Source organism: Carica papaya, chromosome 2 (genome assembly GCF_054855325.1).
Source record: "Carica papaya isolate Zhongbai chromosome 2, ASM5485532v1, whole genome shotgun sequence".
Lineage (NCBI taxonomy): Eukaryota > Viridiplantae > Streptophyta > Magnoliopsida > Brassicales > Caricaceae > Carica > Carica papaya.
In genome coordinates this window covers 3,253,037-3,271,978 of record NC_142310.1, presented here as the reverse complement: position 1 = coordinate 3,271,978, position 18,942 = coordinate 3,253,037, and the positions used below count along the sequence as shown (strand labels likewise).

Genomic DNA, 18,942 nt, shown 5'->3' with positions numbered 1-18,942 from the left:
AATTATATTATATGTGGGCTTTAATCTCTCGTGAAGAAGTTGATGTGATGTGGGATGGAAGATGTTAGAAGTATGCAATAAGAAACATTATTGGGGATATATTAATGCCTGCCATAATGAGAATGGAGGATTCAACAGTGATTTGTTAGGCATGTGTGTGTCTTGATCACCATGTTTTCATCTCTTGTGGGCTCACACACGTGCTGCCCTACATGTAATTAGGACTTATTTTAACTTAATTTGATGGAGTTTAACTTATTTTCCTGTGTAATCGTCCAAGTGAAAAGTCAAAAAGTTTATGTTATGATGAGATTAATTCTTTATAATCACATAGTTTTTAGATTTAAAAAGAAATAACTAAATTAATCGACATAGTTTAATCGAGTTGAAATCAAGTCGCACCGCGGATTGAGTTATTGTTCAATTTGGTGAAGTGAAGTAGTTGATTGATGAGGGGCAAAACAAAGATGGAGCTGATGGAACTTGAATGAATGGAGGTAGACATTAATCGGGGAGAAGGAATGGAGCTTTTAACAAAATCCTTTTGTGGTGTGGGTGATACTGTCCTTCCACGTATCTACAGCAAATTTGGGTGCCCTACTCGTACCACCATCCTCCATACTCAGCAGCTTTAGGTCGCATGTTTCTCAGCGGGATAATCACAGACGCATGAAGATTTTGTGAATGTATTTCTGGGTTTCTCATGATCGTACCATATAATATACCCACTTCTTTTCTTCTTTGCCTTCTGTACGTTTACTGTGAGTTTCCACCTTCCATCACAAAGCAAGGGCTAATAATGATTCCAAATGTGCCATGTAAAGGACAGGAGCAATGGCAAGAAAGGGATTATATTCAAAGTGATTAAAGGAAGAAGAGATTTGGTGCTGAGGATAAGTAAATGACCATTATTTCTAATGGGACAGAATACAAATAATCAAAATTCTCAGACACCCCATTTTCAGTTTTTACCCTTCTTCCAGGGTACAAGTTTGTCTTTTTATAAAGAAAAAGATAAGAGCTAAGAAATTTCTCAATGAAAAAGACTAGGTGAAACCATTAAGCAAAACTGTTCTATTTCTGTTGCGTGTCATTTATCTCAATAATAATGACATGAAAAGTGAAAACCCACCAAACAAAAACGCTTTGGTATCTCCTCCTCTCTGTATCTCAGTGACCTTTGCCTTGTCCAAAGACTACAAGCATTTTTATGGTAACCCTTTATGGTGTACACGCAGAACCATTTAAGCATATATGTGAAAGCAGAAAGCATCTCACCATTTGGGCTGGAGATCATTATTGGCTTCTTCACAACTCTGGTAAGGTCATCTTCTTGGTTCTCTAAGTCCATATCATATCCTTTAATTTCCTTTATATATATATAAATAGTTTCCTTTCTGAGCTTTTTGTTTCTATATGAGCGAGGCAAGAATTGAGCTGAGGTCTGTAAAGTTTTTTGTAACTTGGGCAAAGCTGAATTTCGGTTTTTCAAGCCTCTGAAACTGTGAACTTACCTCTCACTTTTCCCTTGTTTTAGTGATAAAGGAGAGATGCCTTTCTTTTGAAGTCTTGATCTTCTGGGAATCCTGACAGAGAGAGAACTGCTCTTGCTATAACTCAAAGGCCCATCTCTCTCTCTCTCTCCCTCTCCTCTCTCTCTCTCTCTCTCTCTCTCTCTCTCTCTCTCTCTCTGAAAGCTGCAGATCAAGAAAGAAAGCACAAAATCCCATACTTAATAATTTGGTGTTGGGGTTCTCTAATTTTTCTTCATATAGCAACACCAAACTGAAGTTTTCTAGCCCTCTAAGTTCTATCACAACCAAAGTCAAGTTTTCAGCGTTCTATCAACACCGAAGTGAAGTTTTTGAGCCTTAAATCAGCACCCAAGTGAAGTTTTTGAGCCTTAAATCAGCACCCAAGTGGAGTTTTTACCCTTATAATCAACACCCAAGTTAAGTTTTTGAGCCCTAAGTCAGCACCCAAGTGAAGTTTTTTGGCCTTATCAAGTGAAGTTTTGAGCTTTACGATCAATACCCAGGTGAGTTTGAAGCCTCTAGCTAGAACCTCAAGGCTCCAGCATCTGTTGAAGGTGAAGCAAGCCAGGCTCTGTTCCGTACATGAAGGAAATGAATTACCTTCTATCAATCTCTTTTGTAGTTCGATTTCCTGTGGAAGAAACTTGAAGGAATCAAAGATCATAACTTCCATCAAAAAAAGCTCAAAGGGCGAGCTTAGCTTCATTTGAAAATCAAAAGGGTACAACAGTTTTGAACTCCAGCTTTTGCCTTGAGTGCTTATTATTAAGTTGTGAAACAGCAATGGGAAGTACTCTTCATTATCGGCCACACAGACTACTTCTTGACCCAGAATCAAAGCCGCCAATCAACGATGGAACCAGAACAAGAGGGTCATATTCTAGAGAGGCAAATTTTGACACCAACATGGTGATCATACTGGCAGCTTTGCTTTGTGCTCTGATATGTGCTTTAGGCCTCAATTCCATAGTGCGATGTGCTCTTAGATGTAGCAGGAGGTTTACCAGTTTTGGGAGCCCAGATCAGTCTGCTGGGCGTCTGTCTGCTACCGGCCTGAATAAAAGCGCATTGCGGCAGATTCCAGTGGCTGCATATGGGTCAGGGCTAGATATTAAGGCCACAGATTGCCCAATTTGCCTTGGAGAATTCATTGATGGTGAGAAAGTAAGAGTCTTGCCCAAATGTAATCATGGGTTTCATGTCAGGTGCATAGACACGTGGCTGTTGTCACACTCATCTTGTCCAACTTGCCGCCAGTCATTGCTGGAGCAAGCAACAATAAAAAGCTCAAATCCTGCAGATGTTGAGGTCGGAATTCGGCAACATGGGAATTCACCTGGTGGACAAGCTGATACTCCTGTAGATGCGGTGGGTTGATTGACATTGGTCTTGAATTATTTCTCACAGAGAAGGGGAAAAAAAGAGTAATGTGGTCAAGAGGGTTTTGGTGTCGGTGCCTCCATGTAGCTGTTTATTTGTCTTTTGATTTCATATGTGAACTATAAAAATGCATTTTGGGAAGAAAGCATCCATATATGAGATGTAATTGATGAACAAATTTTTGTCCTTATCTGATTGGGCTGCAGAAAAAAAGGAAGAACTCGTGAAGCAATGTTAGCAAACTGGTGTTTCCATGAAATAATACTCATGTTGGAAAAAGGGGAGATTGTCAATTTGAGCTACTCAAACTCTTGGATTACAATTTGAGTTTGGACCCAGAAAAACAAATGAAATCATTTTGTTCAATCTTAAGGTGCAAACTTTGAATGCAAGCTCTACAAAATGGCAGTTTTAGTCTTCTTTAGATTAGAGATTGCCCATAAGCTAATCTTTTGTCAAAAGAACAGTTTAGAGGTGGTATATGGGGCCTATGTGCTATTTTCGCCAATAATGCATGTCTTATTTGTCTCAGGCACTTCAATGATTTTGGAACCACAAACCCAAAACAATGCCTTGAAAATCATGATCTCGAATCTAAATAACAAAAGTCAGAATTGGCAATAAATCTGGTTTCCACTTGTGATCCAATATATTTTCTCCCCCTTCTCTTGCTCTCGAGAAAACATGGGAAAGTCATTACCTTGAAGCGAATGTAATGATCAACAAAAGTTATAAAATGAAAATACTGTTTCATCATATGTTTCCGTACAAGAAAAAGCACGGTAACATGGAATTCACTCTCACTTCTGTACTAACAAAAAGAAGGGAGGAATAAAAACATTTCTCAAGCACTTGGTTAGATAAAAACAGGATATATGATTCATATCTCTAGACCTTTTTGCCTATTTGATTTGATGGGCATTTGCAGCAGAAGCATAAGGAATCATGAGTTTGTGCTTAAAGAATGGAATCTCCAGTTCTCTCTCATTCTCTTTTTGGTTCTTTTTTTAAAGCCTTCTATCTTTCTGGGTCCACAAAAGAAAATTTATGTTCATTCATCACCTCTAGACACTGCCTCATGGGAGTATGCCTGTAGAGTTGATGAGGACAGTTCTCTTAAGCATCTGTTATGGAGTATAACACAACCAAACAAGAAATTTAAAAAAAAAAAAAAGAGAGAGAGAAAATAAGATAAACATTATACATTCATTAAGATTAATCTTGCAAGTTTTGAACTTGTTTCTGAATAGAAAAATATATATATATACACTGACTATAGAGGAAAAAGTGCATTGATTAGATTAATCTTGATGAAATCTAGACATATCACATAATAGCATCATACACAGATGTTAATGGACCATACCCTTTTTTGCATATTTATCTTTAATTCTTTGGTCGATTCAAAAGATTTCAGCCGAGAATTTTTTTGCACTTGTGGAGCAACCTCACTGCTTTCTTGTGGAGAAGGGAGTCTTTGCTTCTTTAGCAATATGCCAAGTAGCATTAGTATTTTGCCACTAGGGCTGTGCATATTAGTACTCGGGACTCCTAGTTCGTACCATTATTAGTACAAACTTTATCATTGATTTTGATTTTCTTTAGGGTGGTGGGATGAACAAAACTGTAGATTCTTCATGGAATTTGTCCAATTGTGAGTTTTTTTACTGTAGGTTTCATATTAGAATCTTTTTTTATAGATAAGATTGGATAGTTATCATTTTTGGCGGTGCTTATAATACTAGGATAAGGATTCTTTGTATCTTGAACAATGGAAATTCTGATTAACGAACTATCAATTGACCGTAAATGATAAACATAGTTTCTTGGTAGAAGATAAACCGGATGATTATTTTACCAACTCAGAAGATTTTTTTTTGTCTAATATTCTTTTCTCTCATGCCCAAATCCCAGTTGCTTGATTTGTGTAATTCATTTGTTATGACACACATTTTTTTTATTTTTTTTAGATCTTTTAGATCATAAACTTATGTTTTTTTGGAGTTATTAGAGACGTAATAATTCAACTATGGTAATATAATATAAATAATAAAATTTAATGATCCTCTATAAGAGTTAGTGAATTTATATACGAGTTGAATTTAAATCATCAATTTTTTTAATGAAAATATTATATCGTCTAAATTATATATTTTTAATTAATTAAATTATAATATCATAATATGAACAATGAAGTTAGACATGGACCGAGAAGGTCCTAAAAAGTTTAGATTTATTAATTAAGTTGTGAAAATAAGGTTGTATATATAGTTCATACACATTAATCTTGGATATTCCCAGATAAAGATGGGAGATATCGAAAGTAGTATATATATATTCTTGCTTCATATGCTTGTGTCATAACAGAGATGCTTGCTAGGAAAGAAAGATTGTGCAAGGGACATGGAGAAGAAGACAGAATTTTCCAGAAGGAGAAAACTCAGGTGGGTTATCTTTTTTATTGATGGAGAAGCATGAAGAAGAAGCTGGTTGACATCTCTGCAATGAACCCAACAAACAAACCAGTAACTTGGGCAACAAGTCATTATTTAGACAGATTAGAGGAGAGAGTATTGGCAATGGAGGATATGATTGAAGGAGAAACTCCTCTTGTTCCTCCCAAGTACCATTTCTTTATCATCTCGACCACATTCGCATTCTCCACTTTCATCTTCGCCTCCTCTTTTCCTTCATCAGCACTCACGAAACCAATCTGCAAAAACATATACTTCATCAGAAAAGTTTCATGGAAAAATGAGTTATAAAGAACGTATTAGTATCTATTATGGTACCTCAGCAGGGGCTGAAGTTGCAGGAAAGTAATATGTGATGATAGAATCTTTCTTGAAATATTTAGACTGGAAAAAATCAACAACTTTCTCTAAGGCTTCTTCCTCTTCTTCTTCATATTTATCAACAGCTGCCAAGCTATCCCTCACAAAACTCTCTAGTTGTACTCCATACTGTGAACCCTTGATTTCCTTTATCACCACTACTCTAATAAACTTCTCCACAGGTGCTGCATTCACCGGCCAAAACAAAGGGAAGTACGTAACCACATAGAAAATAAGAACTGAAAAAAATATTTTCTTGGTTCCATATATATGATCAAGTAGTGTTGAAATTTATGTAAGTTGATTACCGGATATGAGAGAATCGAAGAAGTCATCATTTTGTGCTAGTTCAGCTCCAGACTTACCCTTCCATTGCTGCAAATGCTTGACAACATCAGGTTCCATGTAAACTCCAATTGCTGTGAACTTGATTTGGAGGAAATGAATTTCAATGTCTGTGATTCCTGCAAGGGAGACAGCAATTTGGAAAGTTACCCATGTAAAGTCTCAACCAAAATTACAGACAGATACACGTATATATGTTTGTCATAGCACAATTACCATGACCCAGAAGAGACAGTGGCTTGGCGACCGTGATCTGTGGAGGAAAAGGAATTTCATCCACCGTAACCATTTCAGAGCTCACTGCATATATGTGTATATATATAGTAAACATAAGAGAAACAAATATATTAATTCAAACATACTTAAAGTAAAGCACTATTTTTACAAGTACCAATTTGCTAGCAACACAATATCTTAAAACAAAACCCGATAAAAAATGAAAAAGAAAAAAGGAAAAAGGAAGAGAGTTCTTAACTGGTTATGTTGATGTATGGAGGTTAATGATAACAGGAGGAGATAGATAGGAGATTTGATGGAAGATATCAAGACAGCAAGAAGGGTGAAGATGATATACAATAAGCTCTGTCTATAACTCTCTCTCTCTCTCTCTCTCTTCTTTGAATTAAAGGGGAAATAAGTAAGGAGGGGATCTTTTTGAGTTGACGATATTAAAACTAAGAGTCTTTATAATGGAGGGTAAAGGTGGTAGGTAGAGGAAAGTTAAGAACTTGTCATCTACATCTCATTTTCTTCTCCTTAGCTCTGCAACCCACATTGACAGTGTGGTGCATGTTAATTTAAAATAAGAATATAATTAAAATTATATGAGTATTTTGTATAAAATCCAAGAAGCATATCAAAGAAAAACCAGTATACTACATGCGTTAACAACATTTATAACACTTTAAATCAAAGTGTTAATACTTGGTAACTTCTTTTATGTTTAAATCAGTTTTGAATTTAATTTCTATATATAATGAGTAATTTGCATGTTTATACTATTATTGAATTTAAATACAAAATACATTCTTATTATTAATAATATTTAAATATCGTTAAATAGATATCCACACAAATCAATATGACAACCACGAATCTTTTGAAGTATTGAATTTTTGAATGTTATTGAACTGGATGATAGATGGTACTTAAATAAGGATTGAAAAACATCATAGCAGTAATAGGCGTCGATAATTTTTTTTTCCAACTTTATGTCTTTAAGTTTGTAATTTAATTTATGACTGTTAAAAAATTTTAAAAAAAATAAATAGAAAAAATTATTGTCAATATAGTAATTTTGTGACCGCAACACTGATAACAATTTTAAAATCCGAAGCCCACGTGGATAAATTATTTATTTGATATTAACAAAAAATTTATTCGAATAAAATTTAAAAAATTTAAATTGTATTTCAATCGAAAGAAACCGAAATCAAAAAAAATTAAAAGTTCAAGTTTCTTAATATATGTTTTGAGGAGACATGAATTAAAATGGTAATCTTTGCTTAGGTTAATTGAAACAACAAAATTATGCAATAATTAGGATTATGCTTATTTATTTAATTAGGCTTTTTTACTTTTGAGTCTTCTGAAAATAAATTTGAAATTGAAGAGGTGCAACTAACCACATGTGGCTCTAACAACCACTCATGTCACCTACCTCTTCAACTGCCATAAGTAGTCATTAATACCTTCCTGGTCAGGCAGCTTCATTTCCTTCATGATGAACCACCGGTCATTTTATCACGTCCCACTTTGTAAGTATTCTAATCCAAGACCACCCCGGAACCTAAAAGCCCAAACAAATTATTCTAAGTCTCTTGGGCCCAAATAACATAAACTTGGCCCATTAGGCCCTATATAAGTCGGGTTAACCCGGATCCGGCTCGTTGAAAAATTTAGTAGACTAAGGTGACGTGGAAGCCACGTGTCGAGCAGTAAACAATATGGTTGGTAGCAGGGCAAGGCGCGTGTCCTGCTCAAGGATTGCATTCAATCAAAGCGTGTAACCACGTGCTTTTTGGCGTTTTACGACACGAATCTCACGTTCTTCAATTTTCCAGCCGTCGGATTAAAATCCAACGGGTTCTCATTCCATCACACTCTCAATAATTCAATCTCGCTGTTGGCACTATTCGAGAGTCGTGCACGAGTCAGGTTCCACGTTGACCAACGTATTATTTTTTTTCCTTGATCGTAAAATCCTGACCGTCCAAATTATTTAGGAAAATTCACTTAATTATAATTTCCTTTATTATTAATTAATCCATTACCGATAAAAACTAAAAAAAAAAAAACGATTCCGATTAGGAACGGAATAATGCACCAATATATATATATGCTTCTTGACTCGGCTTCCTGTACGCCACGCTTTGTAGCTTATCAAGCACGATTTGCGGCTTCAGGAAGCATAGAGAAGGGAGAGGGGAAGCTTCAAGGTTTAGTTTTGAATTCTGGTATCCGTCTATTGATTCTCTTCTTCCTCTTCTCTCTCTCTCTTCATCGCTGTCTTTGAAGGATGGCGTGTAAGGCGATTGTTTGCGGACGAGGAGTTGGGGAAGGAAATTGTTCGCTTCTTCGCGGAAATCCGGATCTTCGCAATGCTCCGTCGCGTTCGTGTTTTGTTATCCCCGATAACCAGCGCCGGCGTGTTCGGTATCCATCCGTCGGGAAGCTTTCTGTTTCGGCGGCGAAACAAGAGCGGCAGATCCGGAAGGAGGAGAAGTGGAGGAAAGACGACGCCGTTTCGTCGGGGGAGAAGGTGGATGAGTGGATGAGAGAGTCGGTGGTGGATATCGTGAAGAATCTTACCGGAGCGCCGCTGTTGGTGCAAGTGTATGGGGAAGACAACGGGACGGTGAAGACGAGGACGGAGAAGGCGGAGGAGTGGGGATTGGTGAAGAGGAAGTGGGAGAAAGGAGAGGATCAGTTGCCGGAAGGCGTGATATTCGTTGAGCAATTGGAGGATGAGCGTAGAATCAGGAAGAAAGAGTTGCTAATCAACAATGGCGATCGCGATAATGATGATTTGGATTCTGGTAATTGTAGATGTAATGAGGAGGAGGAGGAGGGGACGAGGGCATGGGGGTTGGTGGTGCAGGGGAGAGGGATGGATTGTGGACCAGTGTGTTACCTGTTGAAGACGAGTAGGGTCGGGTCGGAGTCGGGTTCGGGTGTGGGAATGTGGTGTACCCATTTCTGTCTGGTGAGAGTGAGTAGTTTCAGGGAGACGACGGAGAGTCAACTGAAGAATTGTTGGCTGTCTCAGCTCCAATTGCAGGGTGGGCATTCTGAGTAAATAAAAATGGTTGAATCAGAATTGAGAGTAAATAGGATTTTACTGATTTCTTCTCTGTAAATTTGACTTAGATCACACAAACAATTCAATGGTAATAACCCAATTTTTCTTTTTCTTTTTTTTTTTTCTCATACAATCCTCCTCAACCCAATTACACAATTATTTCATCCGCCTATGAACAATCCTTTGAAGTTTGAACCAGATCCGCCATCGTTCTAAATTTTAGAGGTCGAACCAGGCTTTAACTCTCAAGGAGAAGAAAATTAACAGGGCTCACACACCAAGAAATAGTATTTACTTATACTTCGGCTTGTTCTACATTTTTTTTACATTATTTTTAAATCATTCTTCTATCTTCGTATATTTTTTTGAAAAAAAGTAATTCAATAGATCGAAGTTGAGTAGGTCGATCTTGATTCGGACAAAAATTGAAATTGTAATTTTTAAACGAGAATCGAAGTTGAAATCTTTATCTCTAAATAGTTAATTTTCTAACATAAAATAACATTGAATGTTAAAAAATTACCCAAAAAAATAATGGATTATATATAACTCATGATTTGAGGACTATGAGTGGAGATAACTTCTTGAAAAAATGGTATGCTATGATTTTTTTTTTTTTTATATGGTGGGCATAAGTTATTGAAATGTTATGATGTGTTCTCTTATTAAGAAAAAATTATGATGATGTGATAAAGATCCCATTAACAACAGAAAAATTCCAATATGATCATAAATAAATTACAAGTTTAATTACCTAATTCTACATACATTTGTTTATTGCATACGTATTTAAATAGAATAGGCAATATAATTACTTTATAAATAAATAAACTGTTTAGAAAAATTATTCGGTAATCATTAAAAAACTACTTCTCTAATTGTTTGGCGGTTGACCTAATTATAACAAGTGATTGTTAAAGTATTTGAGATTGAATACTCGTTGTCTCTGTGATATTCGTAGTGTATTATTTCCCTACTCTTTTTAATAAGAACCTTGTTCTTAAGATTTTAGTCATTAAATTTTTTTTTATAGTTCTATAATATTTTTTCAAGTGTCACTCTCTTATACAAATAACTATTGAATGTCATTTTATGCACACGCACGTCTCCATCGAGTCAAATATATATTTGCTTATTATTTGCACTTCTTCTGTCCATAGATAAGTAATCCAAAGCATATTTGTTTTACGTCTTCTTAAAGTACTACTAGCTTATTGAAATTGCTTCGAGATTGATCATTCTTTAATAAACTTAACTTAGTTGAGGGAAATCAACAATACTTTAAGAAAACGGAAAATAAATATACTTTGAGTTATTTGTCTATGAACAGAAGAAGAGCAAATGATAAGCTGAGATACATATGACTTACGAAGATGTGCACATGCAGAAGATGACATTCGACAATTATTTGTATTAAGAGACTGACACGTGAAAAAATACAACAGAGCTACAAGAAAAAGTTTAATGACTATAATTTTACCGATAAAATTTCTATAAAAATGGGAGGACTAATGATACACCATGAAGATCGTAGCAAGTACCAAATCCTAAATACTTCAGCAACTATCTGCCATGACCGAGTTAACTACAAAATAATTGAATAAGCAGTTCTTCCATACAGTTCTTTTATTTCTAAACTATCTAAATCATATATCTAATAAGTAGGAAATAGTTGTGTTATGTACTATATTTAAATATGTATGCAGTAAATAATGTATGTGAAATTAAATTACCAAACTTGTAGTTTATTTTTCACCCCAATATAAAATTTATTTCTGATTTTTATGTTCTGACTATGAGTTTATCATGATAATTATTATAATTTTATAAAATATGAATAAAAATGTAAAATTAACATAATAAGATATAAGCGCGCGCGTGTGTGTGTGTGTATATATATATATATTTGTCGAATTAAAACTATTATTTTAAATTAGATAATCTTTATTTACTAAAAAAGGGTAAATTTTTTATTATCAAATGATAAAACTCATTTTATCTAAACCCACAAGTTAATCAGCTATATGAAGAGTTCGTGCATAATGTATATATTATGTAATATATATTTGTGACAATTGTAAGGGTAATAACATAGTGAATAAAAAATGTATATGTGCCTAAATTTTTTGGATGTATATAAATTTTAAGTGGGGAAATTATTACCTAGCATTTATATTTAATGTTAAGTTCTCATTTTTTAAAATATCATTATGCAACTTTTTGTAACTTATATTTAAAGTAACTTCAAAAAGACATTAAATCTAAAATTATTTACAATCTTTAAAATTTATAAGATAGTAACTTTAATTTGATGTATTTACATATATTTCTCGATTTACATGAATTATGCATGAGAAGTATAAATTATTAGAAAAACATATTGATCGGTAAAAAGTAATTTATTTAATGATTGTAAGCTATATTATATAGTATTTTTTTAGAAAAATTAGTTTGAATTGATTATCTTAATTAAAGTAAGTATATAATATATATATATATTTATCTATAAATATAAAAAATGTAAAATTTATCACAATTTAATCATTACAATTATATTAATACATATTAAATTATAGATTTTATTAAATTATATTGTATGATACTTTCTAATTCTAACATGAAACATGTAATTTTACTTTAAGCTTAATTTAAACCCAAGAAAAATAGCGGGCAAGAAAAGGTTGGGCCAAAAGTCCTCCCTCCAACAACTTGGTATTTGAATTTGAAAACCTCAAAAACCCACGTTGTTATCATCGTCCTCCATTATATTTATACAAATCTCAGATCAGACAAAACTTTTGTTGTCTACCGCTCTCTCGTCTCTGCAATTCAAATCATTTTACATTCGAATCTGCAACAGATCTGCGCTCCTCTCTTCCAAAACCTAATAAAACAATCCCTGCTCAAATCTCACCGCCTCTAAATCCATAAAGTTCAAATCTTTAACAACATTAAAGGTTTCCCATTTGAATGCCCAACAACAACGAAGACTCAACTTTTGTATTTCTCGGTTGGTTTATTGGATTTAATTCATTTTCTCAATCAATCAATCTACAAGATTAATAAAATATTTCAATTTGAAACTGGACGAGTTTTTGATACGATGGAGGAACAAGGTGCTTCCGGGTTGGACTCAAAGGTTGGTTTTTTTTTTTTTTTTTTTTTTTTTTTTTTTTTCTAATTTATTTCGTGGAGGGAATTCTGTTGAGTCCATCCTTCATGTTGTTCTGTCTGGTTTTGGGGTTTCCTTTTTCAGATTATAGCCGAGAAGAGGGGCGGCGATCAATTAGAAGAAGAACATGGCCTTGTTCTTAAACGTGTTAAGATGGGAGGTCTTGATTCCGACTATGCATCTAATGGTACTAGAACATAAAATCATAAAATATGTTTATATGCTTGGGTAGTGGCTTGTGATGATTTTGATTTAACCTACTATGATCTTGAAAGTGGAAAGATGTATAATTGAATTAAAGCAGTGCTTACTTCTCTAGAAAATAGGGAGGGTACTGTTTATTTTTCTTACAAAATATACATTTCAATTCCTGGCTTTCTTATTTAGGCAGTGGGGTTATTTTCAAATTGCTTTGCTTTTACTGCAGAACTCAGAATTAATAATTCAGAACGTATTAGAAGTAAAGGATCTGGGGGTCAATTCCAATTTAGGGGAGAAAATATAGCTCAAGTTAGAGAGGTTCCAGTGACCTTAGACAATGAAGCCTTTGAATCAGCAAGGATTGAAAAGAGCAAAGAGGTCAATGTTGTCTCCAGAACTATGGATCTTAATACTGAAATTTGCATCAGCAATAATTCTTCGTTTGGTGAATGTCAGAAATCTGCTGAGGATTCTAAGAGGCAACCTTTTCTTGGGAAGCATGAGAGGGAAAGGGTTAACTCTGGTGCTACCAATAGGGGATTAGGCTTGGATCTCAACACGGATGATGTTTCTAGCTCAGTGAACCATTGTTCATTTGATTATGACAAGAATAAGAATCATCAGAAGTTAAGGGATGTTTCTGAATGTGGAAGTTCTACTGTTTCAACGGAGGAGAAAGATCCATTGAGGGTCTGGAAGGAGATGAAGCAAAATGGTTTTCTCTCATCTTCTCATGGTGGAATATCAATGTCTAGCTGTTTCTTATCGTCTTCCCATGGAGGGATACCGGTGCCCAAACAGCGAGGGAAGAAGTGTAAAAATGATCAACTCAAGAAAAAGATGGAGCTTGCCAAGAGAGAACAGGTGGACAGGTTTACAAAGATTGCTGCTCCCAGTGGACTGCTTAATGAGCTGAACCCCGGGATTATAAATCATGTAAGGAATAGAAAACAGGTCCATTCCATAATAGAGGCTCTAGTTAGATCAGAAAAAGTTGAACACTGCCATTTGGGAAGCAAAAATTCAAGTCAAATAAAACTTGGAAGTAAAGATTTAGAGAACAGGAAAGACCTGGAAACTATGAATGATTCAGGAACTTACAGATCTAATTTCACTAATGAGGGTAGGCTTTTGAGCGCTTCATCAGAGAGCAATCAGACAAGAGAGCACTTGGTGCAATTGAATAAATGTTTATCTTCAATTTCGGAGGAGAAAAGTGGAGATTGTGACTCAAGCATGGTTGACACAGCCAGTGAAGATGATGCGCTGACACTAAAGCTATCATCTTTAGCTAAGGCATCCGAAATTGCTAGTTCTGTTTCCAAGGAGGAATCCACAAACTTCACTAGTGGTGCTTCCCTTACCATAAAAGGTCGCTATCTTATTGTCTCATACCTATACTTTTTCCATACTCAAATGGTTGCTACCTTACCTATCTTGTGTTCCAACACTTAAGTGAGAAATGGTACCAAGCCGATTTTTGCAAAATTTTTACTATGATTCTTGATGAAAATGGTCGTTAGTACATCACTCTTTGATATGATAAAACTTATATATCTTAAAGCTGGACGTGTCTCTACTTTCTGCTGGAAGAGATCACGTCAAATGCCACAACAGAAAATGGATGAACACCTCTATTGACTATATCCTTGGTTTTTTCAGCTGCTACTGTTGCTGCTCAATGGCTGGAACTGCTTCATCAAGATATTAAAGGGCGTCTTTCAGGTGTTCCTCAAATAAATCACTGAAAAATGGCAAATAGATGTAAATTTTTTCCTGATGTTGGACTCTGCTTTGTCATGGCAGCACTACGACGGAGTAAAAAGAGAGTTCGAGCTGTTATCACTACAGAGTTACCCTTTCTAATAGTAAAGGAGTTTTCATCTACTCAAGAGAATGACTCCCATGCTATGAAGAGTTCTGCTGATGGATTTCCCAATAATGCAACCATTGAGAAACATCGGGCAAAATGGAGCTTGCTGTTTGATCAGATGAATAAAGCTCTTTGTGAGGAAGAGAAACAACTTGTGAGTATGTTGACAAATTACTTCTTCTATAGTATGTTATGAAAAGACATTTGAGGCACACAGTTTAATCAAATGATTTGTAGTACCTGCTTAGGAGTTCTATTTAGCTTGTTTTGGTAAAGAAACTAATTTGCAATACATATAAATAGAACATATACTGTAGGCATGTCGACATAGTTCATCTGCATATTTTATGATAATGTCAAGAACCATTTACGGTAAAATAAAAGAAAAGACAAGTTAGAAAATTCACACAAAAGGACAAAATAATAAGAAAACTAGGGTTAGAGTTTGTCAATCCTGATCAGCTCATCAATCCCGCAGCCGACGCCTCAACCATCTTCATCTCATCCCGCGATGAATGTTGTACTCACCACACCGCGTAATTTCGATAAGTTGATTCCGCCAACAAGAACGTTTCTCTTATTGCATTTAGGTCTATAAATGACCATCTTCCATCGTCTGTAAAGGAATGGGAAATTAATCAATAAAAATATTTCGTTTTTCCTTCTCTTTAATATTCTTCATCTTTTTCTCTGTTCTTCTTCCCTATTTTCTCTTCAGATCAAAATCTTATCTAAGGTGTCTAACAAGGTGGTATCAGAGTCCAAACCGGTGGAATCCTACATCGAAGTCGCACCCCGCACTTGGTTCAAAGGGAAGGCAGCGGTGGTCAAGCTAGAGAAACCCGAAATGATCAAACTTTTTGTGAAAGACGTAGATCGAAAATTCACCTCCTTCATGGAAGAAATGTACGAGATGAAACGCGAATTTCAGCATTAGTTCGAGTACCTGGCAGAGCTGATACGCGGCTGAGCGTCGCACCGGGAGAAACCTAGAAAAGACTCGACGCATTTGACGACCGAAACCCGCGACGTAGATGATTCGCTTCTCCTCCCGAGCAGCACGAATGGGCTGGGGACTCTGACATTCGCGGAAGACCGGCCAAAGCCGACGGATCCACATAGAGAGGGAGGTTTGCTTCCTCTCCCGAGTGGCAGCCGTCTCCTTGTTGCTCTCCTGAACGGCGCACACGACATAGAAGGGTTTCAACCCTTATTTATGCCTGGTTCATTGGACCGAACCAGACCACTTTTGGAAGGAATAAACTCACATGGGTAGATCATAAGGTGTGAAAAATATTTTATGATCACAATACTCATGACGAGCAGAAAGTGACGATTACATCATTGTACTTAGGAAAAGTTGCCGATATATGCTGCTATGGATGACAAACCAAAATTAATGTCATAAATTGAGAATATTTTGTGGAAGAACTCTATCGTAGATTTGGGGGACCATTACGAAAGAATTTCATAAAAGAATTTACCAAATTATCTCAAACATGTATTATTTTTGACTATTTAGAAAAATTTGAATACTTACGCTCTCTCATGGATATAGATAACCCAACACTTTCAGAAAATTTTTTCATATCCACTTTTATTAGTGGTCTCAATCCATAGTTATAGCCCATACTAAGACTCCTCAAGCCGCAAATGCTTAATCAAACATTCGAACATGGTTTACTACAGGAACAATTTGTTATAGAACTGTCTTGAAGTTCATATCATACTGATAAATTTGTTAAATTCGTGAAAGTATTTGAAATAAGAAATAACGATCAACCGCTCCAAAAGAATATGGAACCTAGAAGAGTAATAGCTATTTGCTAAAAGTATGGAGACTTGTATTTTTCAGGACATCGTTGTGCAAATAAATCCGTAATGGCCATGGAGGAAATTGACACGAAAGGGTCTTTGAAAGACAAGGTTTTCCTAAATCAACCTTGAGGATAAGGTTGATACTTAAGGGATAGAGTAAAATAAAAGGAATGGTAAGTTAGGAAATTCATACAAAAATATAAAATAATAAGAAAAATAGAGTTAGGGTTTGTCAATCCTGATAAACTCATCAATTCAGCAACCAATGCCTCAGCCATCCTCATCTCATCCCACGACGGACATCGTGCTCACCACACTGCGTAATTTCGACAAGTTGATTTCGCAAACGAAAATGTTTCCCTTGTTGCATTTAAGTCTATAAAATGACCATCTTCTATCGTCTGTAAAGGAATGGAAAATTAATCAATAAAAAGATTGTCTTTTTTTCTCTTCAACATTCTTCATTTTCTTCTCTGTTCTTCTTCTTCCCTATTTTATCTTTATATCAGACCCATGTCTAAGGTGTTTGACAAGTTGGACCAAGTGCGGGGTGTGACTTTGGCGTAGGATTCCGCCAGTTCGGGCTCTGATACCACCTTATCAGAAGCCTTTGATATGATTTTCTGATCTTGAGAAAAAAAGAGAGAGAAATAAAAGAGAAACAAAGAAGGAAATATGAGAAATAATTTTATTATTTTTTTTGATTGATTATAACATAAAGATTGAGCCTTTTATAGGTTATAAGCAATTAAAGTGGCCACTATCATGAGAATCAATGCAGCGGTGGCTGTTATGAAGTAAATTTAAAATATTAATTTTAATCCTAATTTTAATCATTATTTTTAAAAAATTAAAATATAACTCTACTATTATTATTATTATATATTTTTTAAAAAATATGTTTTTTTTTATGTTTCTTATTATTTCTCTCTTTTTTTACTCTTAATATCCTGACAGATAACAATAAGAATTTTTTTATCATATAAATTTGGTTTTAATTTCAGGAAAGTTGGTTAAACCAAGTAAAAGACATGCAGTTGCACTGTGATCAGGGGCTGCAACATATTAACTGGAATACAAGTTTCAGTTTAAAACCTTTTGGGATACCAGAATCTGACTGCAGGTAAGGCGTTTTCGATAAACAAATTGTTTTTTGGATGCTCATGTTGTCGTGATTGGATCTAATGTTGTTTTTGTGAACATAAACATATTAATGTCTCTATCTCGGTCGAGTGAGATTCATGTTTCTAATTTGGACTTTTATATGCTGCAATGCTAAAAGCTTTCAGGAAAAGGAACCTTATAAGTTTTATCTTTCTAATGTGTAAAACTAGTAATCTGGGTAAAAAGAGGAAAAGATCTATGATATGAACACCTATATTTCAGTTTATCAGATCTCCTAGTTTGTCTTGCAAAATGGTTTAAAAAGGGATTAATATGCGAAAAAACAAAACTGGATTGCTAAATTTTTTTCAATTGCGGAAATATCCTCTAGTTGGTTTATCTTTTGGAAGTGTATAATTTTTCACAGATGATCTGGATGTTGTTTCTATAAATGGATAAAATACTGGCTTTATATTATTGTATGTGGACATGCTCTCAATATTGAAATGGTACTCTATTTATCTAGTGCTTCCTTTGTCAAGATTGGATTTTAAGGTGAATTGGCCATTTCATTTCATTGTGCTTTGTGACCGATTCTTGAAATTATGTATCCTGTATGCGTGTACGTGACTGTATGGACAGAACTTTCATAAAGAAGTATGTGCCTTAACCCAAAAAACCAACTCAGGTATTGTTATTGGTTGAAAAAGCCAATGGCATGACTGCCAGCCTATTGGCTGATAAATTGGATTTTATCACCAAGATTTTGTAGTTTGCTATAAAATCTGGTTGTAACGCTTATTATTCAAAGTTTTTAACAGATCATCATTCATGGCGCAGATCAGGGCGAGGGGATAGTTCAGAGAAGGAATTGGCTGTCAAGGCAGCTGCAGCTTCAATATATTCGACATGCAGTTTCCTCCTGTCAAAAGAGAACGTCTCTTGTTTCTGATTTTAGTAACTAAGAAGTTCTCTCTTAATCTCTAATTGTGTTGACTTCTCTTGCCAAATACAAGCCTTGAAACTTGTTTGTGCATTTAGCCATTTACAACAAACTAATTATAGGATATTAGCTTTTATAAACCTTGCTTACTTTGGGCCGCTGGCATTGGAAGAAAAGCAGGGCCATTCTTTTCCGTCCTTGAAATTTATTTGTCAGCCTCTGATAGAGGTTGAAGACAGAATCTTATTATAAAACTTCCATTTGAAAGCAGAAGTATTGTCAGGATTTTGTTCGATTAGATCTGTTCAAGATTGTTCAATTTGTTTGAATGGTAGATTTTTCTTACCTGTATTTGCTTATTTCACATTCATAAGCTAGTATTAAGAATAATTTTTAGAGGTCCCGTTTGTTTTTTCTTATAGAAAATGATAAAGAC

General features: G+C 35.1%; 4 protein-coding genes across 9 annotated transcripts; 3 read left to right on the top strand and 1 right to left on the bottom strand.

Annotated features, from left to right (window-relative positions):
• The first annotated feature begins 402 nt into the window (after positions 1-402).
• On the top strand, positions 403-3,450 carry LOC110819335 (RING-H2 finger protein ATL72-like). 2 transcript variants are annotated; one of them, XM_022048494.2, is made up of 2 exons: positions 403-1,319; positions 1,538-3,450. In XM_022048494.2, the coding sequence occupies exon 2, from the start codon at positions 2,319-2,321 to the stop codon at positions 2,910-2,912; it is 594 nt and encodes a 197-aa protein (XP_021904186.1). In that variant the 5' UTR covers positions 403-1,319; positions 1,538-2,318; the 3' UTR covers positions 2,913-3,450. The 2 variants fall into 2 exon arrangements, with proteins under 2 accessions (XP_021904186.1, XP_088068844.1); XM_088212718.1 differs by having other exon boundaries at positions 403-1,324.
• A 1,661-nt stretch (positions 3,451-5,111) lies between these two features.
• Positions 5,112-6,711, bottom strand: CHIL (Chalcone-flavanone isomerase family protein). Of its 2 annotated transcripts, none has more exons than XM_022048442.2 (5): positions 6,570-6,711; positions 6,311-6,394; positions 6,058-6,213; positions 5,708-5,934; positions 5,112-5,628 (listed from the first exon to the last, which is right to left on the bottom strand). In XM_022048442.2, coding segments are annotated over exons 1-5 (636 nt in total). In that variant the 5' UTR covers positions 6,571-6,711; the 3' UTR covers positions 5,112-5,460. The 2 variants fall into 2 exon arrangements, with proteins under 2 accessions (XP_021904134.1, XP_021904135.1); XM_022048443.2 differs by having other exon boundaries at positions 5,231-5,628; positions 6,115-6,213.
• A 1,692-nt stretch (positions 6,712-8,403) lies between these two features.
• Positions 8,404-9,506, top strand: LOC110819142 (uncharacterized). The gene has a single exon (XM_022048222.2). The coding sequence runs from the start codon at positions 8,613-8,615 to the stop codon at positions 9,390-9,392; it is 780 nt and encodes a 259-aa protein (XP_021903914.2). The 5' UTR covers positions 8,404-8,612; the 3' UTR covers positions 9,393-9,506.
• A 2,622-nt stretch (positions 9,507-12,128) lies between these two features.
• LOC110819147 (uncharacterized) lies at positions 12,129-18,804 on the top strand. 4 transcript variants are annotated; one of them, XR_015816828.1, is made up of 7 exons: positions 12,129-12,534; positions 12,652-12,754; positions 12,995-14,140; positions 14,431-14,493; positions 14,575-14,799; positions 17,464-17,582; positions 18,385-18,522. XR_015816828.1 is itself a non-coding variant. In XM_022048229.2 (7 exons), the coding sequence occupies exons 1-7, from the start codon at positions 12,499-12,501 to the stop codon at positions 18,419-18,421; spliced, it is 1,725 nt and encodes a 574-aa protein (XP_021903921.1). In that variant the 5' UTR covers positions 12,131-12,498; the 3' UTR covers positions 18,422-18,804. The 4 variants fall into 4 exon arrangements, 2 of the variants coding, with proteins under 2 accessions (XP_021903921.1, XP_021903920.1); XR_015816827.1 differs by having other exon boundaries at positions 12,130-12,534; positions 18,404-18,804; XM_022048229.2 differs by having other exon boundaries at positions 12,131-12,534; positions 14,575-14,795; positions 18,385-18,804.
• Positions 18,805-18,942: the final 138 nt, after the last annotated feature.

Bases quoted from the DNA above. Each gene is read 5' to 3' on its own strand.
- LOC110819147 (XM_022048228.2), top strand. From the start codon at position 12,499: ATGGAGGAACAAGGTGCTTCCGGGTTGGACTCAAAG. The intron at 12,535-12,651 runs GTTGGTTTTTTT...TTCCTTTTTCAG, and splicing joins CTTCCGGGTTGGACTCAAAG to ATTATAGCCGAGAAGAGGGG. The intron at 14,494-14,574 runs GTGTTCCTCAAA...TTGTCATGGCAG, and splicing joins TATTAAAGGGCGTCTTTCAG to CACTACGACGGAGTAAAAAG.
- LOC110819142 (XM_022048222.2), top strand. From the start codon at position 8,613: ATGGCGTGTAAGGCGATTGTTTGCGGACGAGGAGTTGGGGAAGGAAAT.
- CHIL (XM_022048442.2), bottom strand. The intron at 5,935-6,057 runs GTAATCAACTTA...CGGTGAATGCAG, and splicing joins CTTCGATTCTCTCATATCCG to CACCTGTGGAGAAGTTTATT. The intron at 5,629-5,707 runs GTACCATAATAG...ATGTTTTTGCAG, and splicing joins CAACTTCAGCCCCTGCTGAG to ATTGGTTTCGTGAGTGCTGA.
- LOC110819335 (XM_022048494.2), top strand. From the start codon at position 2,319: ATGGGAAGTACTCTTCATTATCGGCCACACAGACTACTTCTTGACCCA.